At 43.2% G+C, this 13864-nt stretch overlaps 1 protein-coding gene across 1 annotated transcript in view; it reads left to right on the plus strand.

The window, feature by feature from the left end:
• LOC147905791 (diphosphomevalonate decarboxylase MVD2, peroxisomal-like) overlaps positions 1 to 13864 on the plus strand; it is a 38409-nt gene that overhangs the window by 5036 nt on the left and 19509 nt on the right. Inside the window, exons 3-7 of the mRNA XM_087381788.1 lie at positions 833 to 899; positions 9500 to 9563; positions 9679 to 9759; positions 9997 to 10083; positions 10215 to 10372. Coding sequence (XP_087237914.1) covers positions 833 to 899; positions 9500 to 9563; positions 9679 to 9759; positions 9997 to 10083; positions 10215 to 10372 — 457 coding nt within the window. The remainder of the gene's footprint in view (positions 1 to 832; positions 900 to 9499; positions 9564 to 9678; positions 9760 to 9996; positions 10084 to 10214; positions 10373 to 13864) is intronic.

Here is a 13864-nt window from a genome sequence, read left to right on the forward strand (position 1 = left end):
TCTATCTCAGAAGATGAGACTACTTCTGATTTTACATATTTGCATGTGCAGCTTCTAATGAAGTCTGCAAGTGTAAATGAACACAATCTGAAGCAAATACTCCGTGGGTCTTTAGAAACCCAATATAGCTGCTTATGTTTGGGCACTGATGACGACATACGTGTTGCTTTGCTTGCTAAGTATGTCTTCCTTTTGTTTTTCAAAAAGTTTTTGTTACCTCTTTTTTCTTCTCTTTTATTTTCAGTGTAGATTTTTGGACTTTAGAACAACAAAAAAATCTAAATTTATATGAATGGATATATTCTAGTCTTACAAAGGTATACAAATATCAATGAAACATGACAGTTAAACAGAACATAAGCATTGGGTACAAACTCCCCCACCCTTCTTCCCTCTCTAAAGAGTGTAGTTTTCTACTTCCAAGTTGTCCAATTGCTGGAAGGCTCATGGCTCCAAGAGCTAGCTGCTTCCTTTGGGTTGCAAGAAGATGAAGGCCTCTCTCCTTATATCCATCCCCATGTTGTGTGGAAGCTCTGACAAGCTGATATCTCAGTCTGGTAGAAGATTGGATGAAGAGGCCGCAATGGCATCCTACTAGTCAACTTGGGTAGATAATATGTGTTTTGAGTTTATCTAGTTAACTTTCATTCTGCTCTACATGTTTTCTTCCTTTGATCCCGTTTTACAGTTTTGTACAAGGTGATGCTTTCACGTGCATTATGTAACGTTTGATGCTTTAGTAAATGCAATGCTGTAACTGAAGGAGGAGTGACTCTTCATGAAATAAGTAATGTCTGGTTGGAACTAATGGTGTTTGGTGTAATGCTCACAGTTTATGCCCTTGCACAGCTAATGGGAGTCCGTGAAAGCTATGAAGGAGAGCTGTCTTCCATTGCCAGGTTTGTGTCATTGGCCTGGTGAATTACTGTTTTTAAGGTTAACTTTGATAGAAGTGTAACATCTTGTAGACTATGATTTCACAAGAGTTAGTTTGGCTGTTATATGGATGTAATATGCACAAGCCTGACCCATGTATATGGTGGCTAGAAAGCTATAGAAAAGTGGAAGAGTTGCATAAACTGAAAGTGAATAGGAGAGGGTGCAGGAGAAAAGAAGATTATTTATGTCTTTAGAAGATCCAAAGAAGAGGCTTATGAGACAAAGTGTAGATAATATTAAAATGGGTGAGCCTGAGTGCTTCTCCCAAATCACGTCATAAGTGAAGCGTGCTTCCCAATCAAAAGCATGCGGAAATTATTTTTAAAATTTCAGCTAAAATCTTACTACTACTAACATTCACGTAGCATTAAACAATGTAAAAAAAAACCCGACAGCAGATTGCTTGTGAATAAGGCCTCTCCTGGTTAGAATTGGTTACGGGATCTATTTACAGTTTATCATTAAAATCGTAGAACATAACTTCTATAATTATAAAAGTTACAAAACATCCATTATTCCAATTATGATAGCCCCAAACCTGGTAGATCCAGAGATCCAAAGAGTGTCCCATGTTGGAATCTAGCCATGCACTGAACTTAGATCTGGAACCATGCTAGATCAATGAAGGGGATTGCTGCTTTAGCCAAGCCCCAATGCAGCGGAAGATTATGAGATTCTATTCCACGTATGCACACAAGTACTCCTTTTAGATCTGTAGGTGTAGACAGCCAGATAGTGCAGTAAGGCACACAGGGGGGGCTCTTTCAGTTGAATCAGCTTATGCAGGTACTCTTCTTGATGAGGAGGAGCCTGAGACATTTGAAGAAGCAAAGGATAATGTGCATTGGATGAATGCCATGCAGGATGAATTGTAGTCCATTCATAAAAATCAGACTTGGGATGTCGTGGATTTGCCACCAGGCAAGAATGCCATGGGTACACGTTGGGTTTTCAAAGTCAAAAGAAAGCCAGATGGGTCCATTGATCGGTACAAGGCAAGGCTGGTTGCAAAAGGATATGTTGAGAAAAGGGCATAGATTATGAGGAGACTTTTGCTCCTACATCCAGATGACCATCATCAGGTCAGTTATAGCAATGGCTGCAATGGAATGTTCATCAGTTGGACATTAAAATAGCTTTCCTTAATGGAGACTTGTTGGAAGAGGTTTATGTCAAACAACCTTCGGGCTTTGAAATTTCAGGAAATGCACACAGGTATGCAAGCTGAATAAGGCTTTGTATGGCCTGAAACAAGCCCCACGTGCATGGTATGCAAAAATTGATGCCTTTCTAACCAGCAAGGGGCTGCACAATAGTCCAATTGAGAGCACCCTCTACATCAAGAAGGATGGGTCATCATTCTTTATGTAGATGACAGGCTGTAAAACGCATCTTCCGTTTCTTGCAAGGGTTATGCATTGGCAAGCTGTAAAACGCATCTTCCGTTACTTGCAAGGTACAAAGTCTTTTGGCTTGATGTTTCCTAGGGCGGGTGACTTGCAGATGCATGCTTACAGTGACTTAGATTGGGCTGGGGACTATGATACTAGGTAGTCCACCAGTGGGAATTGTTTCTTTCTAGGACATGCTTGCATTTCTTGGTTGAGCAAGAAACAATCTACAGTGGCTACCTCCTCATGTGAAGCTGAGTACAGGGCAGCTTTCACAGCGACAGTTGAATGTGTTTGGCTACGTCGTTTGTTTGTTGATCTTCGTTTTCATTGGAGGGTCCTTCTCCGATTCTCACTGATAGTTAGAGTGCTATAGTAGTGGCAAAGAATCCTGTGTTTCATGCTCGCATGAAGCACATTGAGGTTCACTATCACTATGTCAGAGAGAAGTTGCATGCAGGAGAGATCAGTATGATTTATGTGTCAACACATGACAATGTTGCAGACATCTTCACCAAAGCACTTCCACGTGAGAAGTTTGAGGCCTTTCGTAGTGCCCTGAACTTCTCTCCTTTTGGTGATTGATCATTTCCTTGTACATGACATTGGCACTGTAGGGGGGTGTTAGAATTACTATTATATTCTAACAGTGACCGATGTAATGTAATAAGTAGGTTAGGGCACTTTTCCCTCCTTAGAGGTTTTTCCCCCTAACCCCAGTTAGTTCACTAACTACGGTTAGTGAAGGATAAGGTTTTGTCGCTTAGACAAAATCTTTCCCCGGTTTTGTATTTTCACACTTTATCTATTGCAACTTACGTTTAGCACTCTGTCTCTCCTAGTCTCACTCTCTCCATCAATTACCAGGGGTTTCCATGTTTTAAAGAAAGGGCTTTCATTTGCTGTAATTTGATCAAGAGCAGCAAATATCAATATGAAAGATAATCCTTTGAAAAAGAGTATGGAAGGAATCCACCTAGCATAGGTGCAGCGCTACCAATTAGTTGCATAGCAAGGTCTGAGAATCTTTTTTTCGGAGGTCCATCGATTGATTGTGCAAATCCACGTTGAATGGTGAACCAGAAGGAGGCGCCGGACAAGACTTTCAAGGCTGTTTTAGGTGTGGCAGAGGCGATTTGCAGAAGAGGGCAGGTTGCGTGGAACCTGGCGCTATCTCCTGCGTTGAAATCTGTGCTGTGTGCTGCGTACTGTTGGAGAGCAGGGCTGGCCTGCCTGAGAGTGATCGGAAAAGCAGCAACAGTGGCTGTTCATGGCCAAAGGTAGTGCGAGAAAATCAGCTAGAGCCAGGCTGGTTTGGTCATGGGAAGATAGGCAGGCAAGGTTGCTGATTTCAGGCAGGTATGGCGGGATGAGCAGGAGAGAACTGGCATTGCAAACTGCTCCAAAAGATGCAGTCAAAGTCCACAGCCTGCTTGCAAGAGAAAAGGTGAAATTTGTACGGCCGTTTTTGGAGCGGAAGAAAAGACGTGAAAGTGCGATTCGTTTTCGCCCCTTTTTTTTCTCTTGCTGGTTGGTGGTTGCCAAAAATCAAAACGTGGGTTCAAGGAACCCTTGGGTAGTCTAGGGTTAGGCCTTGGGTGTAGGGCTGGTTGCCCTTTTTAGGCCCTCTAGGTACCCTTTTGTAGGTTGGTGCTTGGTGCCAAAGGGTGTGTCTATTCTAAGGGTTAGGACCCTTGGAATAGGTGTACCTTTTCATGAAGGGGTGTAACCCTGTTTTAAAGAGGGGTGTCCCCACACGAAAAGATGTGTCTTTTTCACGATGGGGTGTGTCCCTTGGGTGAGGAGTAAAAAACTCTTCATCAAAAGGTGCGTCCGATGGTGAAAAAGGTGCGTCCCTTGGTTTTGGGACAGCCCAAGCACATCAAAAGACATGATTTTTGTCGTGTTCATTCACATCAACTCGTGATGTGAGGAAGATGGAGAGGCCACTAATGACTTAGGTAGGGTTGACGCTAAAAATTTTTATGCTCATTCTCTTCATCTCTTCCATGCACAAAGTGCGTGGATATCCTTCTAGCGGAAGTAGACGTATTAGATAGGCGCTAGAAGGTGGGAGGTATTTCCTACAGGCAGGAGCAAAATTTGCTCTGATACCACTGTAAGAAATCTTAGATTTACTATATTTAGAAATGTGCTAAGGAACAAAAAGGAGACTGAAATAAAATAGAACAAGGAATATTTGTATTGCTTGAGTGTCTGAGTGTCATCCATACAGTTGGGCCTCTATAGAGAGTGAAGAGTCACACATGAAAAGGTGTGTACTCCAAAGTGTATGTGCATGAAGAGGTGTGTACCCCTTGTGAAGGGTGTGACCCTTAATGAGCGGGTACATTATAATGGTAGTGTCTCTTCAATAGAATGTCTCTTGTGAAGGGTTGTGCCTCATAGGAAGTGTCCCGTCGAAAGGGTATACCCTTTCACAATTGTCCATTCATCAAACTTGTAGGCCATCTTCTGGTGGTTCTAGTGATGCCCTATAGGCCAAGGTATGTGCCTTGTAGGCATAAATGTAGGCACTTGTAGTGTTAGTGCCTTTTAGGCCACATAGGACACTTAGTCCTATGTGACACCTAGGACACTTAGTCCTAGGTCTAGGTACAAGTACCTTGTACTTAGATTTTTCATTATCTAAGATTTGACGTGACGGCTAACTCCTCTTTGCTACTTGCACTCTCTCTCTCTTTCATTCGATCCTACAGTGGTATCAGAGCTGAGGTAGACTCGTCTCCTGCTCATCGGATTTGTACCAGTTGTACAGCCGTACCTCCGTACGTATTTGCGCCACCGTATGTTGGATCCTGTACATAGTACTTGTTATGTACCTGCGTTGTACGCCCGTACTGTGTCGTACTGTGCTCCATTGCGCTGCACTTTTCGTACAGCCGTACGTTGTGTTCCGCACTTCGTCGTACTGCATTCCGTACTTGCGTCGACGTACAGACGTACACTCAGCTCTGTACCTGAACTACCGCATGTCTACGTACATGCGTTTCGACGCCGTACAACCGTACAATGTACTATGCATCCGTACATTCGTACACTGTAATTGCATCTGTACATTGTACAAGATCCGTATGATTGTACGCACACCGTACAATGGACTTGCTCCGTACATCCGTACAACTACACCGTACATGTTCCGTACAGCTCGTACTTGTCCGGAGAGTTCCGTACAGGTTTGGCACGTGTGAAGTCTCTTGCATGACATTGGCAAATTTGGGGCTTTCAATACCTTTCATCTCCTCTAGTTGCAACTTCTTGCAAGAACACTAGAGATTCGGGATTTGGTCTGCAATTTCTTTTTGATTGCTATACATTTGAGTCACATTTGCAGGACATTGAGTCATTTTACATGACATTGAGTCACTTTTGCAGGACATTGAGTCAGATTTGCATACATTGGGTCACATTTGCAAAAATTTCAGCAAAATTTGGGGCTTTTTAGCATTTGCCCTCTTTGTGGCCTATTTGCCCTCAATAAATTTGGGGCTTTTGCCAGATTTGCTATTTTTTGCAGTGAACATTGCCTGTCACAGTCACATTTGGGTCAGCATTTGCCCTTTGATTTGGGTCAGAAATTTGCAGATATTTGCTGTCATTTTTGGACAGCCAGCTTTTTGCAGTGATAGCCTTGAGGCTTTTGGGTTTTCAGGTCTTTTCTAGGGTATCACATTTGCTATGGTTGGGAACAATCAAGATTTATTTGGAGTTCTTCGTGAAGATGATAAGTTGGATGGCACCAACTATCCGATGTGGTCTTATCTCATGAAACATATTCTTGTTGCAAAGCATTTGTGGAATATTGTTTCTGGGGCTGATCTGAGGCCAGCCAATGCAACAGTGGTTACCTCTACTGCTGGTCCTTCTGCAGGGGGTACTCCTCCTGATGCCTCTAGCACTCCTGCTGCTGCTCTTCCAACTCAAGAACAGTCAAGATGGGATGCAAGAGATGCAAATGCACATTCATGCATTGCTTTATCATGCAAGAGAATCATTATTCCACACATCCAGTCTTGCAGGACAGCAAAGGATGCTTGGGATAAATTGGCTTCTCTCTATCAGATTCGCAATGAAGCTCGTGTTGCATATTTGAGAAGGCAATTACAGGAAGTCAGTATGAATGAAGGTGACTCTATGGATGCATACCTAACAAAGGTCAAGGACCTCATGGAACAGCTTGCCAACATTGATGAGGTGGTGCCAAATTCACAGCTTGTCAGTACCACATTGAATGGACTGCCAGATACATATCAAGGGTTTCCTACAACCCTTCGATTAGTGGCCATGGGTAATCCAGAGTACTATTCTTTTGATCAGCTAGTTACTTTGCTTTTGCAGGAAGAGCAAAGTAGAGCTAATAGACAAGCCATTATTCCTGGTCGTGCATTTGCTTCACAGCAGACAGGAAGAGGCAAGGCTTCCAAGCCTATGGGCAAGCCAAAATCTGTGCATAGCAGCTGCAATTCCTCCCATGCATCTAAAAATACAGCAGATAAGTCAAAGAAGAAAAGATGCAACTTTTGTCGCAAGCTTGGACATGACATTTCAGAATGCAGGAAGCGCATTGCTTCGGAGAAAAAGAAAGCAGGATTGACAGGTAATGCCTCACATGCTATTGAATCCCATGAGCCAGAAGATGCTTCACATGCACATGCTCTTCAAGATGATTGGGCATGGGCTGTCCGTTGCTCATTTGATCCCTCCAAAGCTGATGCATTCTTTACTGCTAATGACGCTCAGTCCTGGTACTTTGATAGTGGTGCTTCCAAGCATGTTACATCTTGCAGACAGTTGTTTCATTCTTTAGCTGATGCACCTCGAGGGGGGACTGTTACATGTGCTAATAATGCTTCATATGCTGTAAAAGGAGTTGGAGATGTGCAGCTCACATCCATTTCAAGCCATCCTGTCACTTTGACAAATGTTCTTTTTGTGCCTGGCATTGAAGTCAACTTGATTTTAATTTCAGCAATTGCTACTTCAGGTTTCAGAGTAATTTTTGATGGCTACAGATGTCTAGTTTATGATCTTCGTGATGACAATGCCATAGTTCTCATTGGCACTTTGCAAAAAGGGCTTATCACCTTGATCATCATTCAGCTGCACTTTCTATTAAAGCATTGACTATTTCAGATTCACAGCTTGCTGAAACTCATCTTTGGCATGAGAGAATGGGCCATCTCAATTATAGAGCTCTTGCAAAGCTACATTCACAGTAGATGGCAAATGATGTACCTCAGACTCACACAGTTTCCAAACATGTGTGTGAGGGTTGTCTTTTGGGTAAGATGCATCGATTTCCTTTTCAAAAGAATTGTCCAAAGCTCTCACAAAGGAAATTGCAGCTAGTACACAGTGATGACTGTGGCCCAATGAGGACAAATGCCATTAGGGGGTATAAGTATTTCATGACTCTCATTGATGATTTCACAAGATATTGCTGGGTATATCCTTTAAAGGCCAAATCTGAAGTTTTCTTATGCTTTCAGAGATGGCTGAATATGGTTGAGAATGAATCAGGAAGCAAGCTTGTCACCCTCAACACAGATAGGGGGGGTGAGTATATGTCAAAGGAGTCTGATGCCCCATGGGCTGTCCTAAAATCTAATCTAACAAGGAGATGTGTATTCTGCCCATGTAGCAGCCAATCTGCTACCCACACGGCAGGCCCCTTTATCCCTTCCTATGCTGTGCGTCATCATCCCCCATCTCCTCCTCATATTGGGCTCACAAATCCCGTGAACTTAATATTCCAGCAAAACTTTGCTGAGACACATAAGGCTGGCAGCAGGAAAGATGCCAATGTAGGAAATCACGAAATCACAACAAATAGACGATTTTGAATTTGCAAAGAAAGAGAGCCTTTAGTATGTTTTTGAGCTTTTACAAGAGAGAACTCCCAAGTGGGGAGAGAACACGTCCAATTTGGAAGAACTCCACCAGCCCCTTGCTCTATGTCCTCCGGCATCTCAGTCATAATCATAGATGCCAGTATATGAAATTCACAATCTAAATCCACGCGAAAATCCTTCGTGTAAATCTGTTACAAATTTCATCTTTAAATGTTTCCCTTGGGAAATGTGTTTGGCATAGAACTTGTACAATCACCTCGCCTTGAAGTGTGTGCCTTAACAATAAGCCTTATCTTGAAATCCGCATCCTGGCTCCTCAATAAAATCACAATCCGTCTCAAATTCGATCTTTCCGACTTCCCTGAAGTGCTTTTCTTTGAAACTTGCATTTCCCAAATGCAGGCCCCTTTCGAGACAAACATTGGAAGAAATTTCTCCACTACAAAAGGTCTTAAGTCTAGAAGTAGTTGAATTTGGAGGATTGGACTTATTCTAAATTTGTATGATTGGACTTATTCTAGTCTTACAAAGGTATATATAGAATTTGGAGGAATTCAAGAAGGTAGCCTCTGACCGTCTTTTTCAGAGTATGCTATAGCGGAAGTGTGTGTCCAATGATCTAGTTAATTGATACTAAGAAGGACTGAAAAAAATAAAATAAAACTTTCATAACACAATTTAGAGCTCATGAACATGAAATAGAAATTGAAACACACAAACAATGACACCGTATGTGGTGCAACAAACGGGGATTACTTCCATTAGAGCTAAGCCCTTGACATATTTTTATATTAGAATCTAGCTATATGTATATGCTGAAACTCAGTTCAGTGTTTGGTTCACATGCTTTATATGTCTTATGGTCTCATAGGTTGTTTGGCTGCTTACAGAAATCAATAAATCTCTCTTTTCGTTTTTTCTTTTTTTCTTCTCTCTCTCTAGTAGATGTATTATAGTATACAGATATCTTTGTTTAAATTAATAATGGAACTTCTAGTGGGAAGTATGTTTGTTTTCACTTCTTTATCTAGAATGCGCCTGCCATTGGGAGGATGCATTTGTAATGTGCCATCAGTTTGATATGAAGGTTTGAAGGCAAGCAGGTTTAATCTATCAAGCACAAATAATACATTACTTGTTTGTAAGCACTTTGATGGATGTTGTAGAAAGAGTTATTGAGGCTTGCCTGTCCTCTAGTTCAAAATTTAACTTACAGGTAGGCCCTTTGTGCCTATATTCCGATCAGAAAGAAGTTAGGTTGTTGACAGGAAAACACTTGCATATGGGTTCTTGCAGGGTTGGCTCTGGAAGTGCATGCCGCAGTCTTTATGGTGGATTTGTAAAGTGGATAATGGGAAAGGTAATTCCTCGTTTTAAGTTGTCCCAAAGTTTGTTTGTTTGGACTTGTGGGATTTTGACTTACACTAGTAAGTTGCCATAAGTACTGACTCTTCTTGTTGTTATTGGGAAAGCAGGACGATGAAGGCAAGGACAGCATTGCAGTTCAGCTTGCTGATGAGAAGCATTGGGAAGATCTTGTGGTCATTATTGCAGTGGTGTGTAAACTGACAAACATGGTGTGCGTGGGTGCCTTCGATAGGCTATTAACTCTGAGAAGCATGGTGTGCTTGGGTGCCTCTGATAGATAATTAACAAGACGCTTTGATATTTGTATACTGCTGAAATCTAAGAGAATTGCTGCTTCATTTCAGGGTTGTCCCCTGATAGACAGGGTTGTAGTAGTTGTATGAAGTACTGACATGGCTGGATCTTTTTTTTGTGTGCTTAAACAGGTAAGTTCTCGTCAGAAAGAAACCAGCAGTACAGCTGGCATGCAAGAAAGCGTTTGCACTAGTAAGCTTTTACATCACAGGGCTAAGGTAGGCCTTCTCTTTATCTATGTGTAAGTGTCATATCCTGGTCTCACAAGTAAATTTCTAAGGGTTTGTACAAAGCCTTAGATGATAACAAAACTGAGCTCGAGGCTGATTTCTAGAAGAAAATTATCCAGGAGCTGGTCCCCAAACTTATTGTGGACATGGAAGATGCAATCAAACATCATGATTTTGCAGCATTTGCTCGCATCTGCTGTGCAGACAGCAATCAATTTCATGCCACATGCTTGGACACTTCTCCTCCAATATTCTATATGAATGACACTTCTCGAAGGTAAGTTTCCTGAGTCCATTCTTGGTTGAATTAGTCACACAGCCCCTATCTTCTTGAATCATTGTTGGAATGATTTTCTTCCACCTTCCGTACCCCTCAATTGTTTAGATCATTCCATGTTGCTTTGGGAAGGGTCAGTGTTTTGAGTACAAAGGTTGCAACAATGGTGGATGTTAGGTTTTCTTCCAAATGTGTGCATATTGAAATCGAAGCTTTTTTATTTCTTATTTTTGCTGGTGCTGTGGTGGGAGTGGAAGGATCAGATTGATGCCTGTCTCGATGGCAAAGGGTTCAAAATGAGGCTGCAATGAAGAACAAGTTGTTAGAAAGTGAAATCCCACCAGAGGGTATACCACAGCGGAAGACTGATAGATTAACCCAGGAATTACAGGCGGAAGTGTTTCACTACGGAATCAAGTCTCATCAACATGTGTATACTTCACAACCATTCATGTGTGTGCAGACTAGCGAATAGATTGTGCTCAAAGACAATACAGAAGCAACTCTATGTATTTACGTCCGTCCACAAACTGTACAAGATACAATACCAAAAGGTTCTCCTACTATATGCTTGGCAGCTTTAGATCTCTGAGCTTGCATGCTCCACTGAGCGTATGTAGATTCTCTGTCCAAAGGATCTCTTCCACCTTTGTGTGTGGAAACTCAGCTTACGTGGGCAGCACCTTGAGCTAAGTCCGCAGCCCTCTGTGTATACGCCCAGGGATGGTCCTCTTGCTGCTCCTTCCTGCTCTGGTTTGCTGCTCCAAGTGATGAGGTACTGAGGCCCTAGGGCCACCTTTTATAGGGCTGGAGCCCCTGCCAAAAAACCGACCTACTTGGCCGACTTTTACTGCTCCTACCAGCCGACTGGAGGGGGAGGGTGTAAATAGCCCTCCTGGAGCTCAGTTGCTTGCTTTGATTGGCCCTACCTGGCCACATGGCTTCCATCCATTGGTCTAGGCAGTCCCACCCTCCAAACCTGCCCATAGGGTCCAAAACCTTTGCTGAACCTGTTTTCCCTGTGCATTTCTGGCCTCTTCATGTATGGACAGCATCTGGATCTAGATCTACCCTCCATGGTGGATCTCCTCTGCTAGGTACTTCCACATTCTCTCTGCTGCCCACATGACAGCTCATGTGCTGCCCATGTGGCAGCCCCATGCCAAAATTCTGAATTCTATCAACCTATAGTCCACCCCCCCGATGCACTCCTCATATGGGGGCTCACAAGTGGGGAGGTGACCTATCTATTCCAACACCCCCTCTCCCCGACCCATTTTGGCCCAATCCCAATCCGTCGATGAAGATGCTCCGGGAGCTCTCATATCGTAGTTCTCTGGAACACTTTGGGGTGGTCATAGTCTTCTCTTGGGTTTTCAACTAGTGGCTCTTGCTCCGCCAGGTCGGGTCCTGTTTTTGCACAGCAGTCTGGTATGCAGGTCCATACTTGGCAGCACCTAATGGCACCATCACCTTCAGTCACAAACCTGCCTCTGAACTTGCGCTCTGTAGAATCCAGATTACCTGGACCATCAAGCTCTAGCTGTAGTTTTGTATCGTTGTCCCCCTCTAAGTCACAACCACCGTCTGACCTCGAGTCTTCATGTCCTATCGAATAACACGAGCCAAGCAGCAAGGTGACTCTAGGCACTTGTCATTGTTTATCACCTTCACAATTGATCTTGACTCCTCTTTTGACCAATCCTCAATGTCTGACATTGTGACAGTCACATAGGGGTCTACATATTTGATCTCAGCAGCACACGGAGTGGCCACCAGGAAAAGTTCTCCCCGCCACTTGAGTTGACTTCTCTGACTCTGGGTTGGCACCCTTCTTCTTTCTGCAATCTTTCACAAAATGTCATGGCTCATCATAGTAGAAGCACTTCCTCTCCTTTCTCTTCTTCTTGTTCTCTTCATCTGAAGAGTCCGCTTTGTCGTCATATTTGGGGTTGCCTTTACCAGGGTTGCCCTTACTCTTGCTTGTGCTCCTATCCTGAGCTATCAGGGCCTTGTCATCCTTATCCGTACCATCGTAATTCTTTTCCCAAGCTTCTTGCTGCAGCAGTAATGGAACTTGTTCCTCAAAAGTCACTAGCGTCGCCATATGCGTGCAGTCATCGTAGTCACAAAACTACTAGTACTTGTATAAATGGATGCTCAAGTATGTGTGGGTGTGTGGATTTGTATGTGTGAGAGCATATTTTTATACTATGGTCTCCACTCACTGTTGGGTGCTGATGACGTCAGTGAGGATGTCATAGTAGCTAGTCCTTGCTATGCATGATGGAGTTTATGGTTTTCAACCTTGTGAGTGACTATTATGAGATTGAAACTGCACTATGTTGTGTTTTTAGAGGATGAGTTTGGGAATGTTCCTGGATTCATCTAGGTATATATAGTACCATAGCTCCGGGGGAGCATTCCCAACAAGAGCCTTGCCATCCTAGTCGAGCTCGTCCTTTGACCAATTGCCGCCAGTTGATCCCGCACCACCTTCATCTTGGTATGTGTTCCTGCGTCCTTCATCCATCCTCGTGCCGTACAACCTTGTCTTGAGGTCCAAGATTCTTGCCTCATTGTCGAGTTCATACATATCCCTCAATGTCGTGCAGGCCTCGAAAGAAATGCTCGCCATCGAAATATGTGGCAGCACCATGTTAGCCATCGTACCCACAATGATAGCCAAGGCTTTCACATCTCGGATATGCCATGCCCTTACTAATACAGGGTTTGTTGGCGTTGTCACCACTGCCAAGGATGATGTGGCTAGAGTAGTTACGGTGGCGTGAGGTATCATCCCGTTAGAATCCCCAACGACTCCCTCTACTCTAAGTGGCTCCGAATCTTCATTTTCTACAAGGGGTAGTTGGTCTCGTTGAGCTTGCCTGACTCTCTAAAATTTGGGATCTGGTATCTATTGGCCATGTTAATGAACTGAAAGAGGTAAAGAGTGTTGTACCCTTGTTTGAACCTCAGTGTCCCACTTGGGTGCAATCCTTCAGATGTCTGCTTGAACCTGAGGCCCCCTCCTGGGTACAATCCTTCAGACACTAAAGCTAATTCCTTCGAGCAGTGAATCAAGGTAGTCTTTAAGAAAGGTCCTTGCCTTCAAGCTCCACTTCTCGAGAACTTCTGTTAGGACTTTAATACCATGTTAGAAAATGAAATCCCACCAGAGGGTATCCCGTAGCGGAAGACTGATAGATTAGCTTAGGAATTACATGCGGAAGTGTTTCACTATGGAATCAGTGTCACAACAAATGTTTCTTGATTTTGCTAGGCGTTTCAAAACCATTCATGTGTGTGCAAACTAGCAAATAGATTGTGCTCATAGACAATATAGACGCAACTCTTATATATTTCCGTCCATCCACAAGTTGGACAAGATACAATACCGAAAAGATGCCCGGATTATATGCCTGGCACCTCTAGATCTTTGAGCCCTTGTGCTCCACTGAGCGTATGTAGACTCTCCGTTCAAAGGATCTC

Source organism: Dipteris shenzhenensis, chromosome 1 (assembly GCF_047967505.1).
Source record: "Dipteris shenzhenensis isolate YYH24624 ecotype China chromosome 1, Dip_SZ_1.0, whole genome shotgun sequence".
Taxonomy (NCBI): domain Eukaryota; kingdom Viridiplantae; phylum Streptophyta; class Polypodiopsida; order Gleicheniales; family Dipteridaceae; genus Dipteris; species Dipteris shenzhenensis.